At 37.2% G+C, this 26,930-nt stretch overlaps 1 protein-coding gene across 1 annotated transcript in view; it reads right to left on the bottom strand.

The window, feature by feature from the left end:
• ZC3H6 (zinc finger CCCH-type containing 6) overlaps positions 1–26,586 on the bottom strand; it is a 59,668-nt gene extending 33,082 nt beyond the window's left edge. The window contains exons 1-2 of the mRNA XM_014532317.1: positions 26,535–26,586; positions 6,865–7,039 (exon numbers count right to left, since the gene is read on the bottom strand). Coding sequence (XP_014387803.1) covers positions 6,865–7,039; positions 26,535–26,560 — 201 coding nt within the window. The 5' untranslated portion in view covers positions 26,561–26,586. The remainder of the gene's footprint in view (positions 1–6,864; positions 7,040–26,534) is intronic.
• Between the last annotated feature and the right edge of the window lie 344 nt (positions 26,587–26,930).

Here is a 26,930-nt window from a genome sequence, read left to right on the forward strand (position 1 = left end):
AGTGCTGCAGGAACTTTGGCCTGGAAGTGCGCGAGCACCTTGGAACTGATCCTGCGCGCACTTGGGGCCTCAGAGCCCTGGGCTGGGAGAAAACTCGCCCGCAGCACCAGGAACTAATCCTACGCGCACTGGCGCACTGCCGGCTTCGGGGAGCCCTGGGCCGGGAGCAATCGCGCGAACGGGAATTTGTCTGCCTAGCACAGGCCCAAGGATCCCTTTTCTCGGGGCAGGAGGCAGCACCAAGCACCAGTGACTTGACTGTGTTTCTTATCACCTGCGCCTGAGATCCTGATTCCCTGTGCATTCATACTAAGAGCCAGTGAATCCAATTCCTGGTGCAAGGGCACACAGGGACCCTGATTCTCAAGGCGAAGTCGCGCAAAGCAACAGAGACTCTGATACTGGACTCTTGGGGAACTCTGACTCCTGGCGCATGCTAGGGGGCTCTGGTTTTCAACACGCTCCAGGGGGGTCTCTATTTCAGCACGGTGCAGGCAGGGTCCCTAATTCTAAGGGCACATACGAGGCCACATTGAGCGCTGGCAACACTGACTCAGAGCGAGCCTGGTTCCCACCAACCAACAACAACCACACATCTTAGTGTCAGAGCTCTTCAGTGACACTAAGGTGGTGGGAGGCTCCCACTGCACACGGCCCAGGCCCACGCAACCCGACCTTTGATCCATCGGGAGATAAGCAGAATGAAGAAACGACACAACACCCAGAGGAAAGACAATGAGGAATCACCAAGAAAGGAAATTAATGAAGTTGAAGCGTGCAACATGACAGAAAAAGAATTCAGAATAATGGTTGTACAATTCATTCACCGGATGGATGAGAAAATCAACAACCTATGCAAGAATCAGGAAGAAATGAAAAGTGATATAGCTACAATCAAAAACACCATGGAAAGTTTCAACAGCAGACTAGAAGAAGCAGAGGACCGAATTAGTGAGTTAGAAGATAAGGCAGAGAAACAAGCTCAATCTGAACAGCAACTGGAGAAAAAAATTAAAAAACAGGAGGAGAGCCTAAGGGAGCTTCGGGACAACATGAAACGAAGTAACATACGCATAATAGGGCTGCAAGAGGGACAAGAAGAGCAGCAAGGATTAGAAAATCTATTTGAAGAAATAATGACAGAAAACTTCCCAGATATGGGGAAGAAAAAAGTTACACAAGTACAGAGAGTCCCAGGCAAGATGAACCCCAAAAGACCCACACCAAGACACGTCATAATAACGATGGCAAATGTACAAGACAAAGAGAGAATCTTAAAGGCTGCAAGAGAGAAACAGAGAGTTACCTACAAAGGATCCCCCATCAGATTATCAAACGATTTCTCAACAGAAACACATCAGGCCAGGAAAGAATGGACAGAAATTTACAAAGTGATGCAAAGCAAAGGACTGAATCCAAGAATACTCTATCCAGCAAGGCTATCATTCAAAATTGAAGGGGAAATAAGAAGCTTCACAGACAAAAAAAGGCTAAGGGAGTTCATCACCACCAAGCCAGCAATGCAAGAAATGCTAAAGGGACTGGTGTAAAAAGAAGAAATAAAAAGCCCAGAAAGAAAACAGCCACACAAAAAAAGAAATGGCTACAAACAAGTACCTTTCAATAATAACTTTAAACGTAAATGGACTAAATGGTCCAATCAAAAGACATCGAGTGGCTGAATGGATAAAAAAACATGACCCATACATTTGCTGTCTACAAGAGACCCACCTCATTAAAAGGGACTCACACAGACTGAAAGTGAAGGGATGGAAAAATATCTTTCAGGCAAATGGAAATGAAAAAAAAGCTGGGGTAGCAATACTTATATCCGACAAAATAGACCTCAAAGTGAAGGCCATAACAAGAGATAAGGAAGGCCACTTCATAATACTAAAGGGATCAATACAACAAGAGGATATAACCCTGATAAACATATATGCACCCAATGCAGGAGCACCCACATACATAAGAAAACTCCTGGAAGACATCAGGGGAGAGATCGACAACAATACAATCATAGTAGGGGACTTTAATACACCACTGACATCACTGGATAAATCTGCTAGACAAAAAATCAGCAAAGAAACAGCAATCCTAAATGACTCACTAGATCAGATGGACTTAATTGACATCTTCAGAACACTTCACCCCAAAGCAACAAAATATACGTTCTTCTCAAGTGCTCATGGGACATCTTCAAAAATAGACCACATATTGGGTCACAAACAAAGTCTCCCCAAATTCAAGAAGATTGAAATCATACCAAGCATCTTCTCAGACCACAAGGGCATAATATTAGAAATAAACTACAATAAAAACAACCCAAAATACTCAAACACTTGGAAGCTGAATAGCATGTTATTAAATATTGATTGGGTTACCAATGAGATCAAAGAAGAAATTAAAAACATCCTGGAAACTAATGACAATGAAAACACAACAATCCAAAACCTTTGGGACACAATGAAAGCAGTCCTGAGAGGGAAGTTTATAGCTCTACAGGCCTACCTCAACAAACAAGAAAAAATGGTAGTAAATCATCTAAATCTACAGCTCAAAGAATTAGAAAGAGAGCAACAAGAAAAGCCCAGAGTGAGCAGAAGGAAGGAGATAATAAAGATTAGAGCAGAAATAAATGACATAGAGACCAAAAAAACAATACAGAAAATCAATGAAACCAAGAGCTGGTTCTTTGAAAGGATAAACAAGATCGACAAACCTCTAGCCAGGCTCACCAAAAAGCAAAGAGAGAGGACCCAAATAAACCAAATCAGAAATGATAGAGGCGAAATAACAACAGACCCCACAGAAATACAAATGATTGTTAAAAAATACTATGAACAACTCTACTCCAACAAACTAGACAACCTGGAGGAAATGGACATATTTCTAGAAAAATACAACATTCCAAAACTTAATCAGGAAGAATCTAAAAATCTCAACAGGCCAATAACTATGGAAGAAATTGAAGCAGTCATCAGAAAGCTTCCAGCAAACAAAAGCCCAGGACCAGACGGCTTCACAGGGGAGTTTTACCAAACATTCAAGGAAGAACTAAAACCTATCCTCCTCAGACTACTACAAAAAATCCAAGAGGAAGGAACACTTCCAAGCTCATTCTATGAAGCCAGCATCACCCTAATACCAAAACCAGGTAAAGACAACACAATGAAAGAGAATTACAGGCCAATATCCCTCATGAACATAGATGCCAAAATCCTCAACAAAATCTTAGCAAATCGGATCCAGCAGTACATCAGAAAGATCATACACCATGACCAAGTAGGATTTATCCCAGGGATGCAAGGATGGTACAATATCCGCAAATCAATCAACGTGATACATCACATAAACAAATTGAAGGAAAAAAACCACATAGTCATATCAATTGATGCAGAAAAAGCATTTGACAAAATTCAACACCCATTTTTGATAAAAACTCTCAGCAAGGTGGGAATAGAAGGATCATACCTCAACATAATAAAAGCCATATATGACAAACCCACAGCCAACATCATACTCAATGGACAAAAACTAACACCATTTCCCCTAAAAACAGGAACAAGACAGGGATGCCCACTCTCACCACTCCTGTTCGACATAGTACTGGAAGTATTAGCCATTGCAATTAGACAAGAAGAAGAAATAAAAGGCATCCAAATTGGAAAAGAGGAAGTAAAACTGTCCTTATTTGCAGATGACATGATATTATACTTAAAAAACCCTAAAGACTCCATCAAAAAACTATTAGACTTAATAAAAGAATTCGGCAATGTAGCAGGATACAGAATTAACGCCAAGAAATCTATGGCATTTCTATACACCAATAGTGAACTTGCAGAAAGAGAGACTAAAAAAGCAATCCCATTTACCATCTCACCAAAAAAATTAAGCTACCTAGGAATAAACTTAACTAAAGAGGTAAAAGACCTCTACTCAGAAAACTACAGGACGTTGAAAAAAGAGATAGAGGAAGACATAAAGAGATGGAAGAACATACCATGTTCTTGGATTGGTAGAATCAACATCATTAAAATGTCCATACTGCCCAAAGCAATCTATAAATTCAACGCACTTCCCATTAAAATACCAACGGCATATTTCACAGACCTAGAACGAACTCTCCAAAAATTCATCTGGAACAAAAAACGACCCCGAATAGCTGCAGCGATCCTGAGAAAGAAGAAAGTAGGTGGGATCTCAATACCAGATATCAAGCTGTATTACAAAGCCACTGTTCTCAAAACTGCCTGGTACTGGCACAAGAACAGACATATAGATCAATGGAATAGAATAGAGAGCCCAGAAATCAGCCCCAACCAATACGCTCAATTAATATTTGACAAAGGAGGCAAGAACATACAATGGAGTCAAGACAGTCTCTTCAATAAATGGTGCTGGGAAAATTGGACAGATACATGCAAGAAAATGAAACTAGACCACCAACTTACACCATACACAAAAATAAACTCAAAATGGATAAAGGACTTAAATATACGACCGGAAACCATAAAAATACTAGAAGAATCCAAAGGCAACAAAATCTCAGACCTATGCCGAAGCAATTTCTTCACCGATACAGATCCTAGGGCATTGGAAACTAAAGAGAAAATAAACAAATGGGACTACATCAAAATAAAAAGTTTCTGCACAGCAAAAGAAACCATCAACAAAACAACAAGAAAGCCCACTACATGGGAGAACATATTTGCCAACATTATATCTGATAAGGGCCTAATCTCCAAAATTTATAGGGAACTCATACAACTTAACAAAAGGAAGATAAACAATCCAATCAAAAAATGGGCAAAGGATCTAAATAGACACCTTTCAAAAGAGGACATTCAGAAAGCCAAGAGACATATGAAAACATGCTCAAAGTCACTAATCATCCGAGAGATGCAAATCAAAACAACAATGAGGTACCATCTCACACCTGTCAGACTGGCTATCATCAACAAATCAACAAACGACAAGTGCTGGAGAGGATGTGGAGAAAAAGGAACACTTGTGCACTGCTGGTGGGAATGCAGACTGGTGCAGCCACTATGGAAGACAGTATGGAGTTTCCTCAAAAAACAAAACATGGAACTCCCATTTGACCCTGTGATCCCACTTCTAGGAATATATCCCAAGAAACCAGAAACACCAATCAGAAAGGATCTATGCACCCCTATGTTCATAGCAGCACAATTCACCATAGCTAAGATTTGGAAACAGCCTAAGTGCCCATCAGTAGATGAATGGATTAGAAAACTGTGGTACATCTACACGATGGAATACTATGCTGCTGTAAAAAAGAAGGAACTCTTACCATTTGCAACGGCATGGATGGAGCTGGAGAGCATTATGCTAAGTGAAATAAGCCAGTCAATGAAGGAAAAATACCACATGATCTCACTCATTCATGGATAATAGAGACCATTATAAACTTTTGAACAATAATAGATACAGAGGCAGAGCTGCCTCAAACAGATTGTCAAACTGCAGCGGAAAGGCCGGGGAGGGTTGGGGGGCAGGAGGGAGGGGGGTAAGAGATCAACCGAAGGACTTGTATGCATGCATATAAGCATAACCAATGGACATAAGACACTGGGGGGTAGGGGATGCCAGGGGATTGTCAAGGGCGGGGAAAAAAAGGACACATATGTAATACCCTTTGTAATACTTTAAGCAATAAAAAAATAAAAAAAATAAAATGGTATTTTGGAAGATTTTAGAGTAACATAAAAATTTTGATCTGTAATATTAGTAAATATGCCAAATATAAAATCAATTAAATAGTATGTCTCCAATATTAAGGGGAAAAATCACAGAAGAAAAAAGATTTGAAGGAAATATATAAAAATGTTAACAGTGGTTACACTCATTAGTTTAATTTTAGGTGGTTTCTTTTTCCTTTTATATTTCTGAGTGTCTTCTTGGAGTAAAGAACTTTTACCTTGGGAAAAAAGACTTAAATTAAAAAAAATGTTCTTACTGACTTAAGAGAGAGGAAGGGAGAGGGAGAGAGAGATAGAAACATTGATGATAAACTCTATCGGCCCTGACTGGGAATAGAATTGGTGCCCTCAACCAGGTTCACTCGGACTCTGCCATTTGAGAAAAACACCTGTTGCCAGTCTGTTTTCTGGAAGTTCCTTTTACCTTCCCTCTGCTTCATTACACAATTGCTATCTGTGGTTTAGTCTTATCCATTTGTATTTTTGACATTTGTGGGGATAGCTTGTTACTTCATTTTTTGTAGATATTGTAACTTTTTGGTTTTGACAATATCCTAATTGCTTTGTTTTTATGGGGAAAATTCAGAGTTTCAAAAACTACCTTGGTTCTCTGTCAGCATAGTTTTCCTTTCTACTCCACCCCAACTCACATTATCTATTCAGCACTCTACTGTTTTCTTGATAGCATCTGTTTATCATGGGTTTACTGCCTCTCCTTCCCTTTTCAAGGTAATCTCTATAAGAACAGAGGCCTCTTCACTTGTTACTATAAACCCCAGCACACAACACGGAGACTTCCACAGCAAGCACGTGATGCCTGTAAATAAATCAATAAATGGATGGACAATGCCAATGCTGCTAATCTGTATCTGCAGAGAATGAAACTTTCATTCCCTAAGCTTCAGCATTCTACAAACTTTCATCAACTAAAAAGATTTATTTTAATTTGCATTAAAAGCTACCTTATTTTTTAAATCTTTAATTCATATAATATTCATGTTAAAAATATATTAATCACATAAATAAAAGATATAATCCATGTTTTATAAGAAAATAAGCAATGATTTATACTTTCTAATTTTCAGTATTTTATATTTCATAAAAATTTACTGAAAATAAAAAGTAGATTCTAACTAACCTTATGTTTCTCACGTTTTCTCCTTTTGGATTTTTTCTTTTCTCTTTCTTTCTTGTGTTTTTTTCTTGATTTTCTGTAGGCTTTCTCATTTTTCTGCTTCTCATCCTCTTCCTGTTCTTGTGTTTCTTCAAATCCTGCATCATCAATTTCACCGTCTTCTAATTCACCATCTTCTCTGTAGAAGACAATGAAAATTTTCAAATGTCCATTCTAAAACAAATCTTACAGGAACATTTCCCAAAGAAAACAAGCAGGTGAACAGAATTTAAGTTATATTAACTTAGATCAGGGTTGGCAAACTTTTTCTGTAAATGATCAGATAGTAAATATTTTAAAATTGCAGGCAACATATGGTTTCTGTTGCAAATTTTTCCTTGTATTTTAATAACTCTTCAAAAATGTAAGAACCAGTCTCAGCAGCCAGTTTGCCAACCTCTGATTTAGATTAAGATTATTCTCACAAAATAAATGCAGTACCATCCCAAAGTATTACAATAGTTACCAAATCCACAAAAATACCTAAAATAACTCCAGGAAGGGGTTTTTAACTTAGGGACCTTAGACAGCTAAAAATAGTTTTAAAATAAAAGTGAGAATTAATCTATATTAATTCTTGCCATCAGAATCAACAAGCAAATTGCAACAGGTATATAAGTAACAAAACCTTCACCATAAAAGAAGAATAGTAAATTCCTCAACTTGAATTTATAGAAAATATTCAGAGTAATACTATAAATCTAATTCTACTTTCCAAATACTAGTTATCTTTGCTATTATGGAGGTTGAATCCTAGAAACAAACTTTTATATCGATTATGACATTCTCCTAGTTATAGAAGCCAAAATATTCATTAATAGTATTTTTAAGTGCAAATTAACCGACATGGGAAGAAAAATACATAATTTTAACATTTAATCCTGCTTCCATAGTTTGAAAAAAAATGCAACTACTACCAATAGTAGATGCTAGTGCATAGAGACAGATGTCTTTGTGTTACTGAAAGCAAACGAGAAGCACCCAAACCATGGTGTATGCATTTAAAAGATACTTTAAAATTCCTAGAAATGTGTGATTTCTAAAATACAAAACTGATCATGTCACAGTATTGCTAAAAATCCTCAATGATGATGTGATGGCTCATAATGCTTCAAAAACAATCCACTGGGGATAGAAGAGGTATTCTCAACAAGATTGGCCATTAGCTGGAGTTGCTGGACAGTGGTATTTGTATATGAGGGTTCATTCTACTATTATCACGTTAGGATTGACGTTTCCCATGATAAAAAAAAGTGTTATCAATGATCTGAGGATGTCAAAACTCGATATTGCCCAAAGGCTCTTTATCACTGAGTCTCTGCTTACTTGGCTACTTTCAATTTCTTCCAAGCCTGAAACATTGCTTTAGAGCAGCGGTTCTCAACCTGTGGGTCGCGACCCCTTTGGGGGTCGAATGACCCTTTCACAGGGGTCACCTAAGACCATCGGGAAACACATATATAATTACATAGTGTTTTTGTGATTAATCACTATGCTTTAATTATGTTCCATTTGTAACAATGAAATTGGGGGTCACCACAACATGAGGAACTGTATTAAAGGGTCGCGGCATTAGGAAGGTTGAGAACCACTGCTTTAGAGAATCTGATTGCCCTGTTCCTCTCAACACCCACCCCCTCACTCCTTCACCTGGCCAATTCCAATTCAATCTTTAGGACCCAGTTTAGATATCACTTCCTCCAAGATGTCTCCACTGACTACACAGGTTTAAGTGAGATGCTCCATCCTAAGTATTCCCCCAATAACTTTCATTTCTGAATCACTGCACGCTACACATTATGTTTGAATGAGTTGTTCACTGGTTGGTAGAAGCAGGGTATATGAATGTCTTCCAAAGCTGTAGCTCTAATTTCTAGCATGGTGCATGCTATTTACAGAATAACCAAATATATAACATCCCTAACCCTTGCCATTGTAGAATAGGCCCATGATATTACCCCAAAATGACTGTGAAATCAATGTTATTAGCCCCCAGTTTCTATTATAGAAGCAAAGAGGTATATATCCAGTCAGGTGAACTTCAAAATTTCTTGTGAAGAAGACCTGACATTTTGGCTGTTTTAATTTAAAAATTCTGAACGTTTATAATACACTAAAACCATATGGCCCCAGAAAAAATGAGTGCATATATTCACAAAAAGACAAGTATTAGGATGTTCTTAGCAGCTTCGGGCATAATAATGAAAAAAAATTATAAACAACCTAAATATCCATGAACATGTGAATATATACATAAATTGTGCCATACTTATATAATACTATTAAGAAAAAAATTAACTACGTCTATACACAATATGAATGAATCTTGTAATTATGAGAAGCCAGACACAAGAGACTCATTTGATGCTATTAACATGCATCATGAATCCATGCTTATAGGTCAGAATAGTGATAACCTCGAGGAAGGCTGTAACTGACAAATACCAGGTACTAAGGAGCCTTCTGGGTGTTGAGATATTATTTATACTATCTGTGTGATGATATTATATACACATATACATGTGTAAAACTTCAAGTTGTACATTTAAGAACCGTGTGCTTATCCTAGATAGTTCAGTTGGTTAGAGCAGTGTAATGATATGCCAAAGTTGTGGGTTTGATCCCCAGTCAGAGCACATATAAGAAGCAACCAATGGATGCACAGATGGGTGGAACAACAAACCCATGTTTCTCTCTCTCTCCCTTTCTCTCAAATCAATAAATAAAAATTAAAAGAATCCTGAGCTTTGCCATCTGTATTTACACCATAACATTTAAAATACAAACTACAAAAAGTCTTATAGGTGGTCATTGTCTCCTCCTACTTGATTCATATTCATAAAACCATTGATTCATATTCAGCATTTTGACTAGAGCTATTTAAATACATGAAGTATTCAAGCTGAAAATGCTGCACAGAATTTACTAGTAAGTCCTCCTGCTTTACATAAATTCTTTTACTGTGAAATACGGGACATTTATACTTATTAGACATAAAACACCGAAATTTTCATTGTTGTTAATTCTCACCTGAGGATATTTTTTTCCATTGATTTTTAGAGACAGTGGAAGGGAGGGGGAGAGACATACAGAGAGAAATGTCAATTGGTTGCCTCCCACACCCACCCCAACTGACGCCTCGGATTGAGCCTGTAACTGAGGTATGTGCTCTTGACCAGAATCAAACCCATGCCCCTTAAGTCAGTGGGCCAACACTCTAACCACTGAGCAACCTGCCAGGGCAAAACATGGAAACTTTTTTTCTTTCTTCTCCATTAGCCTATTTATCATTTCAGCATTCAAACAATAACACGTTTAAACTTGTGATTTTATGCTTAGTAACAAAAAATAGGATAGAACAAGGAAATAAAGAACAATGATCCACACTTCTATGGAATGCTTCCAAATGTTTAAAAAAAAACAGCTTTGGGCACATCTGGAAAACATGTGTGGCATAATGGAAAGAGGAGACTTAATGGGAGGGAAGCTGGATTCTAATTCTAGCTCTGTCACCAGAGTAAAATAAAGCTTCCTTAATTGACACCTACTGATGTACCAGACATTAATCTAGCCCTGCAAAAAATTAATAGAAGACAAAATAACCAAGGGTGCTAGCATTCTCTAAAGTTTGAGTTATCTCAACACTATCACGAAAGCTGTTTTGTTTACTAAACCCAAGATAATTTTTAAACTTTAATAAATCAAAAAGAGGAGTTCCTAGGTCAATTATATATGGATGACTTTTATGAATGTAAAATAGTGATTATGTCCTTTTAAGAGTCATATTCCATTTACAGACATGCAAATAACTGTCCAGTTATTAAACAAAATTACTTTTTAAGAAAATGTTTTTGGTCTGGCTAGCATAGCTCAGTGGTTGAGCATCGACCTATGAACCAGGAGGTCACAGTTAAATTCACAGTCAGGACACATGCCCGGGTGCAGGCTCGATCCCCAGTGGGGGGCATGAAAGAGGCAGCCGATCAATGATTCTCTCTAATCATTCATGTTTCTCTCTCTCTCTCTTTCTCTCTCTCCCTTCCTCTCTGAAATCAATAAAAATATATTTTAAAAATATAAAAAACCGTTTTTGATTTTTTAGAGAGAGAGAGGGAGAGGGATAGAGAGATAGAAACATCAATGAGAGAGAAACATCATCCATCAGCTGCCTCCTGCACACTCCCCTCTGGGGATCGAGCCCACAACTGGGCATGAGTCCTGACCAGGAATCGAACCATGATCTCCTGGCTCATAGGTCGATGCTCAACCACTGAGTCACGCCAGCTGGGCACAAAACTATTTTTAAAAGAATTTATCTTTTAGACAAATCCATAGACAGAAAGTAGATTAGGAGCTGCCAGGTAGATTAGAGGGAAGAATTCAGAGTGATTGCGTTCGTTTTTTGAGTGATAAAAATGTTCTAAAATTAAGACAGTGGTAATGGCTATACAACTCTGTGAATATCCTAAAAACCAGTGAACTGCATACTTTAAATGGGTGAATTTTGTCTCAATAAAGCTGTCATTTAAAAAAATTGTAATAAAGTAAAAAAGGTTTTATCTCGATTTAAATATGTAGATTGGAGACAACTGGAAAAAATCATAACACACTGTGGTATACTAGTAAATTAAAGACTGGAATTGGTCAATGTCCTTACTGCCCCTGATATGTTCCTATTTTGAGGTCATTATTCACTAAATCCTCATAAACCGATGTGCCTCAATAGAGGAATCTACCTTTTTCCATTCTGGTTTTGTTGGCTAGTAAAATAAATGAACTAGAACCATTCGGTGTTACCTCCACAGGCAGTTTCTGCTTCTTCATGCTGCCTAAAGGCTCCTGTTACAAACTACAGGTCAGAAGCTGAGTATTTGGAAGAAATACAAAATTCTCACTGAAAGGCGATACCAGTACTCCTGACGGATGACACTACTCATGAATATGAGCTTCTTGGGATAAGCTGTATGATCCTAAGAAGGACATCTTCCAGAATGTCCCGAGCGACTGAGAGAGGATATCCAGGACTTCTTCACAGTCCGGGAGCAGACATTAGAATAGACTGCTTATCCTAAGACCAATAGAACACAAATTTCCTAAGTGCTTGAAACTATGCCCTGACCCAACGTCCTCTCTCCCTTCTCACATGATAGGTAGGCGAACTGCTCTTGACCGGCACCCCACAGTCTTCATGTCTCCACATTGCTATACAGACAGGCCCAACCACAGGTGACCTGAGCCTTGGCGGAGCACCTGTGATCTTCCAGGTATGGAAGATAGGAGGTCCTGGAGGTGCCTCTACAAGACTCATACCCTCCTCTCTGCTTCATGGAGGCTGCTGTGAGGCAGGTTCTCACCCACCTTGCCAGCTCCTTAAGCCACCCCTCAGGCTAAAAAACTGCTTAGCTACAGTATGGAAACTGTTCCTCGTATTACCTATGACCACCTGGCCTCTTAGGGGTCAGTGTTCTCCTGCTAGTTGAGGGACATGCGGAGCTAAAGATGCTGATTGAGAATGCCTATGTAAGTAATGAACTGGCTGAACCTGTCAGCAGGCTTCACAGAAAACTCGCTTGAGTTTCCTAGGCTTTGCCTGCACCTTCCCCGATCTTCTCCCTCAATCTGTATAGCTTACATGGGACCCTCTTGATTAAGCTCTGACCCAACTTTCTTCCAAACTAGGTACTTCCCCTTAAGGCAAGTAATGGCTGGTCATACTGGGGCCATGAAAGAGCTACCTGATATGTCTTTGTGATTTTATGTTTGTCCTCAACTGGCCCTTGAACATTTATGTCCTAGATGGCTTATTGTATGTTTCAGAAAACGTTTCCCTTTACAAACCACCAGTGGTAAAATCTGGATATCTACAGCCTCCAAAGCATTTTTGCCTTTATCATTTATCCAACACATTTTGACACCTGGAATGTATCTGGTTGGCTGAAACTCCGCTTATCCCTTTTTTACAATCTACAGCATTGGCAATTTTTACTTGGCTTGTTTTACTCCTTGAGCCAATCTTAGAATTTGTCAAAGCCTCAACCCAAATACAAATTCTTTCAGGAATGGGACTTGGTACAAGTAATTCCTTTTTGTTTTTACAACTGAATGTGGCTCTTCTAGTCTTCATTTCCTGAATTGACATGCTTACTCATACTTGCATCATCAAAATCTAACTTGCATATACAAATAACACTTATATGTAACATGTAATAATTAGACATTTATAGATATTTCTTTCCCATGTCCTTCAGGAAGCCATGCTTCTCTGGGAGTATCTAAAAAGATAGTGATTTCTCTGGAGAAAAAACTGTTATTCCCTTTATGCTAGAATCATGAGGGCTCTATTTTCAACTATGGGAGTCATATAACTTGGAAATTTATAAAAATGTGTTACTAACATTGAAGGTCTGGGTTGGGGGGTGGGGACAGGCTGGGACAAGTCAATAGGGGGAAAGGGGACAGATGTAATACTTTCAACAATAAAAAATTAAAAAATAAAATAAAAATAAAAGCATGGAACATATAATTCTGTACAAATAGAGATAATAAATGGCTAATGATAATAAATGACTATGTTACTGGTTTACGTAGTCCAAAAAAAATGTTACTAACACTGACTGTAAAGGTAAATAATACTGTAAAGCCTAGCAGTACAACTAAAGTCATTGCTCCAAGTAGTTGTAGGTAACAGCATAGCCCTAGATCCTGCTGCCCACAGAGTAATGAATGCCACAGGGAAAGCTGACCAATCTATACTCAAACTAAATGAAAAGAGAACAGGGCCATCAAAAGTGGACTCTGAAGGAGTCTTAAGATCTGGTCAAAGTGAGGGATTCTTCAGTTATCACTCTAAAATGCCTTCCAGCTTCTCCTCATAATAGTTGTGGCTGCTCTTACTTCTCCAATGCCTGGTCTCCAGAGTCAGATACACTACTGCACAACTGCCATTTCATCAAATGGCACAAAATTTTATCTTGCAACACAAGGAAAATAAAGGGATTCTGATATTTAGTCAAGCTAAATACCAAGCAAGGTCTCTGATCAGAACTTCCACAGAGCTCATAACCCACACAGCAGTGAACCTATAACTGCTGCTCTGTGTGGGTAGGACTAAGGGGTGGGGGAGAGGGCAGTTAAAATAAAACTCTGCCTAGTTCCCCAGCATGTGCACACAAAAGTGTTAACTATAGATCCCTGAGCCTAACAGACAACTCTCATATACCTCAACTATCTCTATAAAGCAATGCCTGTGCTTTTGTGACATAAGCAGAAAAAAAGGGAAGAATTTCTAGTTCCTAAATGAACCAGTAATAACTTCTAGAATTCCTCCCAATATGTAATACACTTCATTCTGTTATTCTCTCCCCTTTCAGCACATAGAAACACACTGAACTCATTTCTTACTCAGCAAACAGATAAAAAAGAAAAAAAAAAGCAAGTTCTGGTGGAGTTTCATTCTTTCTTGAAAGCTAATTATAGAGCCTTTTATTGAACAAGCTATGAAATATGTAAATATCACAGTTAAAATTCTAAAGATTAAGATGATGGTAAGATTAAGATTAGTTTTCAGAGGGGCATGCCAGAAACCTTGGACTAATTCTTAGATGTGAGGTGCAAACTTGGCTTTGCATTTCAAGAAACAAGGATTAGGTGTAAGACAAAAGTGCTTCCAGGACAAAAAAAAAAAAAAAAAACCAGACCGCTTATTCAAGAGAATCACATATTTTTGTGGGAGTGAGATCAGAGAGATATTTGTCCTGAGTCCTCATGAAGACACTATTATCTGGCACAGTGGATACTATCGATAGTGTCCATATAATCAATTCAACAGCTTATGACTTATAGCATACTCCAATGTGAAGAACATGCTGCCACAGTTCAATCGAGAAAAAGCAATTAATTAAAGAAACAAATATTGTTCAAATACACCAGTGATGGCGAACCTATGACACGCGTGTCAGAGGTGACACGCAAACTCATTTTTTTGGTTGATTTTTCTTTGTTAAATGGCATTTAAATACATAAAATAAATATCAAAAATGTAAGTCTTTGTTTTACTATGGTTGCAAATATCAAAAAATTTCTATATGTGACACGACACCAGAGTTAAGTTAGGGTTTTTCAAAATGCTGACATGCGGAGCTCAAAAGGTTCGCCATCACTGAAGTACACAGTGCCCCATGTTCTGATTTAATCCAGGGATGAAATCCACATCTAGAGAAGTGATTCTCAAAAACTATGTATATAAGAATTTTCTGTCAGCAAAAAAAAAAAAAGCCATGAATTCATTTAGAAAATATTTATTCATCACCTTCTCAGTGGGGATACAATGGCAAACAAGAAAGAGACATGGTTTTCTCTCATAAAGTTTTCAATCTAGTGGTGGAGGTGACAAACAGACATCAAAGAATCACAAAAATAAAGTAACAACCATACAAGTATATGAAAAAGGTAAATAGTGATATGAGCACACACAGTAGGGGAAAGTCTGGAAGGCTCTCCCTGAGGAAGTCATGAATGAACTGAGATGAAGAGTTAGCCTGAGAGATAAGGGTGGGCCTCAGGCAAACAGGAAATAGGATGAGCAAAATTTCTATGTAGAACTGAGAGAGGAACTGAGACAAGGCCAGTATCACTGGCTCATAAAGAAAAGGGGGGAGGCTGGTTCAAAAGTATGCTGGAGTGACAGGTGGCACTGGATCACACAGAGCTTTGAGCATCCTGAGAAAAAGAAGGAAGCACTGAAGCGTTTTCAGGAAAGAAGGTGATGTAATTAGGCTTCCATTGTGACTGAAAGTGAAAAACAGACCTAGAGAAAACAAACAGGTGGAGGGAAGCAGTTTGGACACACTACAGCAATCCAGTGAGAGCCCACAATGGAATGTACATGGAGATTCTGATGTGAGCCACACCCACTGTCACTAATGAGAACGCTTTTTCCCCAACAGTGTTGAGGCAGAAAAAAATTAGCTGAAAACAACTAATACTGAGAAATCAATAGGCTATTATCATTCAGACAATCCTCCATTAATATTTCAAACATTCCCATAATTTATACTTTTAAAATGTTACTTCATTATTTCTACTGAGGCCATTCCTTTTAACAGGGTCAAGATTTTCCTTAAAAATAGGCTATGAATGAACAGTGAGTTTATTTTCTATATCTTAGCAGTACACAATCCCAATCATTTCAGCCTCAGAAATGTCAAAGTGTGTGTGTGTGTGTGTGTGTGTGTGTGTGTGTATGTATATATATATATATCACCTGCTGGAGGTAATGAATATATCAGTAATGTACTAATGAGACATCTAAATTCAAGCAATGTAACCCCCTAATGAACTAACTTCCAAGTATAAATTTGGTACAGAGTACACCATGAAGTCATAAAAGACCTCTGAACAAAGAAAAGGAGTCCTCAGAGGAAGATTTATGCTTTTATTTAAACACATTTTCAGAAAATAAAAATGATTAAGAACAAATGAGCTATACATACATCCAAATGAAGACCTTGAAAATGGGCAAAACCAAAAGAACAAGAATAAAAATAATAAATATAAGGGCAGAAATCAACAAAATAAAGATAAAAAAATAGTGGATGTAAATAAAGCTTCAGGATATTTTTTAGAGGCACAACCATCCACCACTCACTATCAGTTGGTCTCAATAGTCCTGCGGTCACTCTAACATAGACATGGACAAAAGAAATGTAAACGATGCCATTATAGCTGTCTTTAAAAGAGGACAAGTTAACTTTGCTGTTTTCCCCACAAAGGCCAAATACTGCCTGGAACAGAACCTTTAAAAAACTTGGGTTGTTGGAGGATTATTGATCCATGACTTTAACAAATAATTTAAAAACAATGCTCAATAATTTTTAGTCTATTCACTATCTTTGATTCCAGCTAATGTGTTCATAATAAAATAATTCTAAAGTTACATCTTGATTCAAAATTTGCAGTAAAAAAACCAAACTAGTGTGGTAATTAACAATTATTGAGCACTTACTATGGTGCCAGGTATGTTGGGTCAGTTTATTTCATCGTCATGTGAAATCTATGAAATACTATTATCTCAATTAATGAGGCGCAGAAAGGAGACAAAGAGCTGAACTAATTGCTAGCAGATGGCAAAGCTAGAAACCAAACCCAGGCACTCAATTTCCAGACCCATCATCTTAACCATGTTGCTATAACAGCTACACACGTGTTTGTTCTTAGGAAGAACTTGCAAATAGCCCAAACACTTCTCAGCTGATATAAAGATTTAAGAACCTCACCAACTGGTAGGCAGAATATGGGGCTGTTTACTGTAAAATTTTTTCCACATTTTTATGTTAAAATTTTTCATAATAAAATATCGGGAAAAGGAAATTTCATTGATGCAACATTTAGGTGGTATTTTAAGAGATGATACAAAGAACTGTTAAAATCTGAAGGCTGCAAAAAAAATCTGAAAGCTGCATTTCTAACATGCAAAAGTAAATGTGAATTACTTCAATTTCACAGGAGTTATTTTAATGACTGTCAGGAAATAGTAGCTACCAGACTAGGCCTGTTAGACTGTCAAAATTTTTATTATACAGATTTTTTAAAAAGAGGTGAAAATACTTAAATGATGCAGAGATGAAAAATGGGTCTCCCTACTTCATTTCAGATCTCAGACAAGTTGATAGAGAGTGGTGCAGGGTAGGTAACAGCCTATTAGGTGAAAGCCTCCACATCCAAATCAGAAGAGGGAAAGAAAAGAGGGGAATGCTGGAAGAAATAAAAATGCTGTTTTTACTAAGATTTGCTATTTAATTAAAACAAAACCAGGCTAAGCACCAATATCCAGATAAGAGTAGAATACTAATGAGACTGCCAGAATAGCAATTTTCACCCGCAGTTAAAGACTCAAACCAAAAAAATAACACACACACACAATCATCACCACCACCACCACCACCAAAAACCACCCCAAAACAAATCCTTTAATGAGGGCTCAGGGTTCTGGCAAAGTGAAGTCACCTGTAACTGGAAATTAAAGTAGGAATGTTAAACAAGAACAATAACCAACAATAGATTTCTTAAAAGGACTAATTAATGTTTTAAATTCATGGCATGTTAAAACTGAATACTTAAGACATTCATAGCAGGGTAGAACAGAAGCTCTAGAGCTGGAAAGATCTGGGTTCAAGTCTTGTTTCCCAAGTCTTATACTACCTTGAACTTGAACAAATTATCTCACACTCAAATACTCAGGTTCCTCATCTATAAAATGGGATTAACCAATTTACCATTGCAGAGTTAAGGATAAAGATAGTTAGGATAAACCACTTATCACTATACCTAGCAGACAGTCCTCAACTAAAATTTCCTTTCCTCTTGTGATTTACTTGAAATAGAAGCATTTGAATAAAATGGGCATGCTAGACTACAGTTATTTTCACTGAAACTGGGGAAGGTTATAAATCCAAGAGGCATGGATTCCAAGGAGAAATTGCCCAGAGAATAAATTACCAAAACAAGGAAAAGCAGAAAGGAAGCTGGAGTGCACCAAGTTTGAAGCCTGTTCATGAGGGCATTTCTGCTTTTCCTACAGCGTGTGTCAAAGCTCCCATATTTCCAGTCTCCTTAATGTAACAAAATACAAGATGGAATGTAGCACCTAGTGTTCAGAGTGGCTATGGTGACAACAGATATTCATGATGACCCAAAGTAACTTAGAAAATGATAAATCAGTAACTATTTAGTAAGATAGGAAAGCACACCAAGTATTTTATTTACAAAGAGTTCCTTTGAAAATATTTACAATAAAATTGGCTGCTGATAAAATGTTAATTCCCAACCCCCACTCAATGCCAGAAGAAAAATTAAGAATTTTAAAATATAGCCTTAAACTTGTATATTTGACATTATGAAGGAAAAGCATTCCATTCCTCAAACAGCCTTTATGCCATAAGCAAAGACAATTACATGACTCAAAACTGTGAACTCACTTGCCATAGTTTTTTTTTTTAATATATTTTTATTGCTCTCAGAGAGGGTGAGGGAGAGAGAAATAGAAACATCAATGATAAGAATCTATTCAGGACCTATTGTGTGCACTTAGAGCAATCACAGAAGCAACCTAACAATAGGCAGTGTTGAAAATTATTATTACTCTACTGTCATGCCCTATTTTTAAAATTAGACCACAACTTTTATAATAATAAATTATAATTTAAAGAATATTTAAGGTTTATTAACATATTCCAGAAATTTGGTCAAATACTGGCTTTCACACTTGGACATTAGGCATTTAAAAATGTATATTTGGTGCAATATATTTATACAGTCAAAAGATGTAGGTATTTCTTACTTATTCATTTTCATTTTTATTTGCTTACCCAAACTATAATTTTTAAACAGACTCCTATGTTCTCCAAGGGTAGAAATCAACCCACAACCTTCTTTATGGGCTAGTACAGAAGTTATAAAGAACTCAACCCCACACATGTACCAGTGATCTAACAATATTTTATTGTCAGTTCTTCTGATCTCTATGCATTTTCAATGAATTCCCTTAACAGACTGAAACTTGTGTTTTTCATAGCTAAAAATTTGCAGACTTAAGTTAAATTTATTCTATATTCTCTTGAATTATATGAAAAATCCATATTCTTTATAAATTCAATTTTTAATGCTTTAGATTCAGAAAAATGCTGTCATATAAGATGAATTTTAGTGACTAGGATGAAATTATCTGTGATCAAATAGTACCTCAAAAAACAACAACAAAAAACCCCCAAACCACTTAAGTGTCCAAAACCCAACCCAGCATCTGATAGCAGATTTACTATCATTAGGAGGCAATGGAAGCAACAGAGAGGACTGAAACCGAATGCCACAGACACAGACTGTATTTCTCACTCAGCTGTTTAGTCACCTTGGACAAGTTATTTACCCTCTGAATCTGTTTCCTAAACTATAAAATGAAGACATTAATATTTATTTTGTCATATGGACCAAATGAATTAAAGTATGTGAGCTATAAACAACAATATATGTAAAATACTGAGTATGATGAGTTCTAAACCTCGGTTTTAAATTTTTCTATCACTTTTATAATAGATTATTGATTTTCATAATGGTTTTATGTATAGTTTAAATGATAATTAACTTAGGACTCCTTTTAAAAGCTCCATGGAATTTGTTTTGGTCATTTATTTGCCACTCAAGAATGTGGCTATGACTTGTGAAAGTTTAAGTATTAAAACAGTTCATTTAAAGTGTTAAGCCATGAATTTACATTATAAACAAAGAAAAGTAACATATGTAATTTTATAACAGAAAGGTTGCTCTGTGCAGGAGTAATAATAATCTATTGAAATTGCTTTTGCTAATGTCATCCAATATGACTACTGTCTGGACATCAGCAGTCAAGTATATCTTCCAGGACACAAACACTGCAAAAAAGATTGGAAATAAGAATGCCCTCAGGCTCTGGCCAGTGTGCAGCTCAAGACTGCTGATTCAATTCCCAGTCAGAGCACATGCCTGGGTTGTGGGCTCCATCCCCAGTAGAGGGTGTGCAGGAGGCAGCCGATCAATGCTCTCACATCAATGTTTCTCTCTCCCCCTTCCTTCCTCTTTCTCTAAAAATCAATAAAAGTATTTTTTAAAATGCCCTCAGAAAGTTCAACCATAAACCAAAACAAGATGAACCAGAATGGAGATTAGGAAGTCAGACACACAAGACCAAGTAAAAAGATGACTAACTAAAATTTAAGGTATTAACATGCAATGAAAAGAAATTTGTCAGAAACGAGGACTGGTTAGTAATGAAAGTGATGAAAAGGAAACATGGGAAGACAAATGTGGCCAGTGCCCAGGGAAGCACTGCCTAGGCGTGAAGATATCCTATAAGGCAGATGGGAGCAAGAATCTACTTGGCAGATATGAGATGGAAATATCACTTGATCTGAGCCTAATGCCATTTAAAATCAGTCATTTATAACCAACTGCCTTGTTCTAATCCCATGCTCTTGTTTATTAGGCAACTTTTAATAATTTAGTTTTTCAAGTATCATTCTACATGAAGAGAATATACTCCCTTATACAAGTTAGAGCTCTGGAGTTAGATTATTTGAGTTCCCACTGATTTACTCTGTGACCCTGGAAAATTTAGCAACCTCTTAGTCTCTGTTTCTTCATTTGCAAAGATGGAGACTACTTCCTTGGGTTGTTGTGAAGATTAAATAATTCATGTCAAGCACCTAGAACAGGGGTGGGCAAACTTTTTGACTCGAGGGCCACAATGGGTTCTTAAACTGGACCGGAGGGCCGGAACAAAAGCATGGATGGAGTGTTTGTGTGAACTAATATAAATTCAAAGTAAACATCATTACATAAAAGGGTACGGTCTTTTTTTTTTTTAGTTTTATTCATTTCAAATGGGCCGGATCCGGCCCGCGGGCCGTAGTTAGCCCACAGCTGACCTAGAACCTGTCATACACTTTAGCACCAAATAAATGTTAGTCATTGTTATTATTTTTGAGGATGAATTAACATCCCAAAGTCTGATAAGCTATGAGACTGATCAACTTCTGAATCTGAAAAACTAACACAGGACCACTATGTTGTACAAATCCAGGGGACACCTATGAACAAAAGAATATGCTGGAAGCCTTAGAGTGGAGGCTTGACCTGATGAATTCAAAGTCACCATCTCTGTGAGGTTTTCTGATAGCTAGATTGCCAGTCTGTCCAGGTGAAAACTTCACTGTGTAACAAGTGGTCAGTAAGGTCACCTAATGAGTGAAGCCGACCTTGCTCAGGTGCTGAGTTTGCAGAGAAAGTGTGAGTGATAGTACTGTGGAGGTTGGAGAACACAAGTCAAGCCTGATGGCATTCAAACACAAATATTTTGAAGCATTCATGTCAGGAAAACTACATTGTGGGCAGATTTTAGGCCTGAAACCCACCTGTTTGCAAATCCTGCAACACTCTTTCATTCAAGTTTTTAAATGTCCTAATTTAGTATACTTTTACTTTCCTTTACCTACTTTATCACCTAACACATTTGTTTTTCATGTTTCTTGTCTCCAAAGAAAATGTAAGATCCATTAGGTAAAGGATTCTTTTCTTCACTGCTATCTTCCCTCAGCATAGAACAATACATACTAAATATTAGGTGCTTAACATTTAATGAAAGTGATGGAAAGCTCCCTAACTTGTCTTCTGATCTCTTTCAGTCGTCTACTGTCTCCTAGCTCCCAAGATATTATACCCAAAAATGTATCTGATCACTCTTCTGCTGAAAAAACTTTTGACAAGATCTTTATTCATTTAAGCCTTTTCCTCATTGCCCAAAATATGTTGTACATGCTCCACATACTAACACTCTTTCCATCCCTGAATCTACCATTTCATTTCTTCATGCTTTTCATATACTTCTGCCTCTGCTTGGCCAAAACTTACTCACCCTCCAGACCTGGCTATTCGGTGATGCCTCCCAGACGCTCCCATCTGTGCCACCACTGCATTCAGTTCATACCTCCATTATACACGGTGCTATCACTATGTATTTACCAATCTGTTTCTCACCTACTGGATTGTAAGATCCTGGAGAGCAAGTTCAGTGATGTTGTATTCAGATTGTTTCCCCAGTGCTTATCACTATACTTGGCACAGAAATTTCTGGTAAATAAAAATTTAGGCCAGCCGCCGTGGCTCAGTGGTTAAGCTTCAACCTATGAGCCAGGAGGTCATGGTTATATTCCCAGTCACGGTTCAATTCCTGGTCAGGGCAAATGCCTGGGCTGCAGGCTGGATCCCTCGTAGGGGACATGCAGGAGGCAGCTGATCAATGATTCTCTCTCATTATTGATGTTTCTATCTCTTTCTCCCTTCCCTTCCTCTCGTAATCAATATAAATATATTTCAAAGTAAAATAAATAAAAATAAAAAAATTTAATGAATGCAATAACTTGTTTATAAGGGGCTAGGAAAAGAAAAATGTCTTCCTAACAGTCAAAGTGCTTTCCTACATCAAACCTGTACACGATGTCTGTTTTTTTGGCTAAAGAAAAACTCACTCTTATAGTCTGAATAATAGCTGAATTAGCAGATTCAGGAATAAAAAATAAATTAATGATAGTTTCACTTTTGCAAGATGAAGAGTTCTGGGGATGGGATGCACAATAATATGAATGCACTTAATAGCAATGAATTGTACACTTAAGAATACAATTAATTGACTAATGGCCTAAGGAGGGAAGACGTTTACTTCAGTACTAATTTATACTAATTTATAAACCAGATATTGTATGGAGCATTGAGTGAACTCTGATGTACGAAGTTGCATCTGTAATTTAATTAAAATTAGTGACTTATTAAAACTAGATGATTTTAGAAATAAGAAAAATCATGGAAAAGAAAAAAGCATTAACCTAGAGGAAAAAAACTAAGATCAGAGCCCAGGTTTTATTAAGAATGAAAGGGCTCTCTTAAAATAGTAGTGGGCACACACACACAATACTAGCACACTACAATCCCAAACAATTCAAGAAGTGAAGATTAGCGTGTAATGCATTAATACTTCAGGTAGGAGTTTGCATACCTGGGTTACCTAGGCTCTACCTGTGAGATATCAAACAAATATGACATGCTGTAATGCTATACTACCTACTGGGATTAACGTGAGAATCAAACGAAAGCCTTATTACAAATGGAATGTGTAATCCTCTTCTCCAACCTCACTTCTCCAGATTCTCCAAGTCTCTCAGCAAGGTTCCCATCATTCTGTGGGGGTGAGGGACTAGGTGGAGTTCTGTTGTTTTTGTTTTACATGAGGAAGAGGCGGGAGAAGAGGAAAAAAGGTAGGAAAGTTGTTCATAACGAACAAATAACTTCTTCCCAAAACAAAGGATTAACCATACCTCCTTATCAATGAAAGACAGAATCATAAGCTCTATATAAACTGCTCATGTTAAACTTTTTCCCCAGTGACGGCCCTGTAAAACTTTTGACCTTTAGCATATTTCAGGAAATTATACAAGTTACTTGGATGTATATTTACCTTTCCTACTCTACTGCAGATATGTCCAAAGTAAGGACTCAGTATTTAACCTTTTGGAGTTGTTTATGGATTGTCTTAATTGAGTCAATATTCAGCTACAATATAAAGCTAGGTGGCTGGAGTTGTGCATAAGAGAATTGGTTGAAAGGAAGAAATAAATAAAAAAATAAAGAAGAATTTCATCTCCCTTTGACTTCTCCCAACCTCTATCATTTATTTCTAAAGACATAGGTAGAAGCCCTCTACTTACTAATTAATATTCTATATGTCCGCATGTTTATTTATAAGTATTTTTATATTGTTAACACTTTATAAAAATACAGTGTTTTCACCCCAGGCATGAAAATACAGAGTGGGGCAAAAGTAGGTTTACAGTGGTGAGTATGCAAGGGTTTATTCTTATATTATTATTTATTAGTTATAAAATTTTCCATATGAACACTAAACCTACTTTCGTCCCATCTTATATTGAGAGGAAAGTATACCAAATGGGTATTTTTTTTTAAGTTAACTCATTTGGCAAACAAATCTTGTGCAAAATATTCACCATATAAAACATGTGCAAAAAAACATTTAAAGAGAAAAAAATGTGCATTATGTGAATTTCCATTTAGAATCTCATTTGCATATATAGTATAATCGTAATATTTTAACTTTATAATCAAAGTAGTTGTGAATAAAAATCATAGATTTAAGTTTTTCCTACACTATGTCAGAAATAGAATATCCTTGAGACAATGCATAGCTACAAATACCAGAATTCATGTATCTTCACCACCTAATTAACAGAAACTTTTATTACAGTACAAAATAACTGTAATATCCATTTTCCCCCAAATTTCTTAAGAATCACTTAGGGGGAGCCTATTAAAAATACAGACTACCACATTTCTCCCCAGAAATTCTAATTCAATTGCTCTGAGCAGGACAAAAATTTTTATTCCTCAAAGCGACTGGATGATTAGCTAAGTTTGGAAAACACTGATCTAGTAGAGTAGTTCTCAAATTACCAGGTATTAGCATAACTTGAGCTTTTAAAAACCTTAAACACAGGCTGAGGTTTAGACATGGCAATGAAATCAACACCTTTGAAAAAGCTCTCCATGGATGACTGAGAACCAGATCTTGGAGAACTTGAACCATTCTTGCAGAACCCTCTTATCAATTAAGAAAGGAGGCTTGCTCAAGTTCACAAAGCTAAATGGTACCAAAGCTGGAGCTAGAACCATTTCTCCTGACTCCTAGTTCACTTTGTTTTTTTAATGTAGTTGTTTTGTTTTCTCATGTAGGTTGACAAAAAACAAAAAAGTGTGGAAAACACATCTTTTTGCCTCAGATTAATGCTGCCCCTTAATAAGCTAACCTTGTTTCAGAAACTACTAGAAAACATTTTCTTAGTCCTAATAGAAAATAAGCTTACTACTTAATCTTTGGTTCCTACTAAGCTGTTAATATATCTTACGGAGAATTCTTTAAAATTATTTTTAACTTCTGGTTCAGTGTTTCAAATTTTCATTATTTTTAAAGTTCCTTACTAGCAAAATTATTTTGACACCTGAATTTGGTGACATGGTTTCTTCAATACATAGAATACATAATTCTACATATTGTGAACAAACAGAACAAATTTTCTTCTTCCACACACACACAAAAATGATTTTAGGCTCCTAGGCAAAACCTCATCTTTGGCTCGTCTACAGATATTGAGTGGGAAACTTCTCAACCCATTCCTAGAATTTTCTTATTTTAATAAGATAATGTAAAAATAAATCATGAAAAATGTCAAGTGCAAGCTTACATACAGATAACTTTTAAGTGTTTACTTTCTAAAAATTACTGTGTTTAATGCTTTCTGGCAATCTACTTTTATCATTACAGTACCAAAGTTATCAAAATATCATTTTTATCCCTCTCAAAACTGCCAGATATTCAGATATTTTAAATTTTCAAATTTCTGTGATGTTTGTGATGTCTGCTTCTGGGTTGTGTGTGTGTGTGTGTTTTGAAGTGTTTGGAATGCTGCCGAAAGCAGACCACATTAGTCCATAGGTAGAACTTCAGCGATTTGTATGTACAAATGTATACTTTTGATTACTTCTATTCCCGAAGAACTGCCAGATTCTAGATTTTTAAATATACCACATATAAGAAGAATCAGATGCAATGGGGTTTGCAATCACATTCACTGGATTCTAGTAGTTTTAGAGAAGGAAAGCTCTTCCTTTTTCCTAACCATTGAGATGTCAACGCACAGGCATGCGCTGCTTCGCAAAGGGAATGCCTCCTGGCTCGGTTAGGTTTCCTCACTGTGCCAACCTCACAGGGGCACTGCGGCCGTCATTACAGGTGCCAGACTTGGCATCACCACCCACACGGGGATAATCCCTCGTGCTAAGATGTTAGAGCAGAGCAGCCACGCGGCACCGGGCGGCAGGAATCTCTGGCTCCATGACTGCGTAATCCTACGGGACCCCCGGGGCATACTTGGTCCATTGTCGACCCAAATGCCATTTCACCGCTTAGACTCTAAGTCAGAAACCTAATCAAAAGTTCAATATGCTCTTCACCCTGTTTAAAATCGGTAAATAACACAAACCTTGAAATGGAACTGAGAGTATGCATCTAAAGGTAAAGCAAAACTAAAAAAAAAAAAATCAACATCTCGGCTAAATGTTCCGGTGACCTATCATCTTTAGAAAAATTGGGCTAGCTGGGATAACCCATGGCGTTTCCACGAAGCGCTACACGAAGGGTGGCAAAGCCTAAGTATTTGTGTTACGATTTTAAACTTGAAACTGGCCATTGCAGACACATGGCCTTTTTGGGTTTGCTTAACTATTTTCTAAAAGAAAAAAAACAAACAAAACAAAACAAAAAACAAAAAAAAACCCAAACATGTTTATTTTTCGGAGTGTGCTAGGGTACCGCTCAAACACCAGTCATTACCAATCCGAGGCCGGTCCTGCCCGGCCAGGCCCGCAGCGCCAGCCTT

The sequence above is a fragment of the Myotis brandtii genome, unplaced genomic scaffold (assembly GCF_000412655.1).
Source record: "Myotis brandtii unplaced genomic scaffold, ASM41265v1 scaffold879, whole genome shotgun sequence".
In the NCBI taxonomy this organism is placed as follows: Eukaryota; Metazoa; Chordata; class Mammalia; order Chiroptera; family Vespertilionidae; genus Myotis; species Myotis brandtii.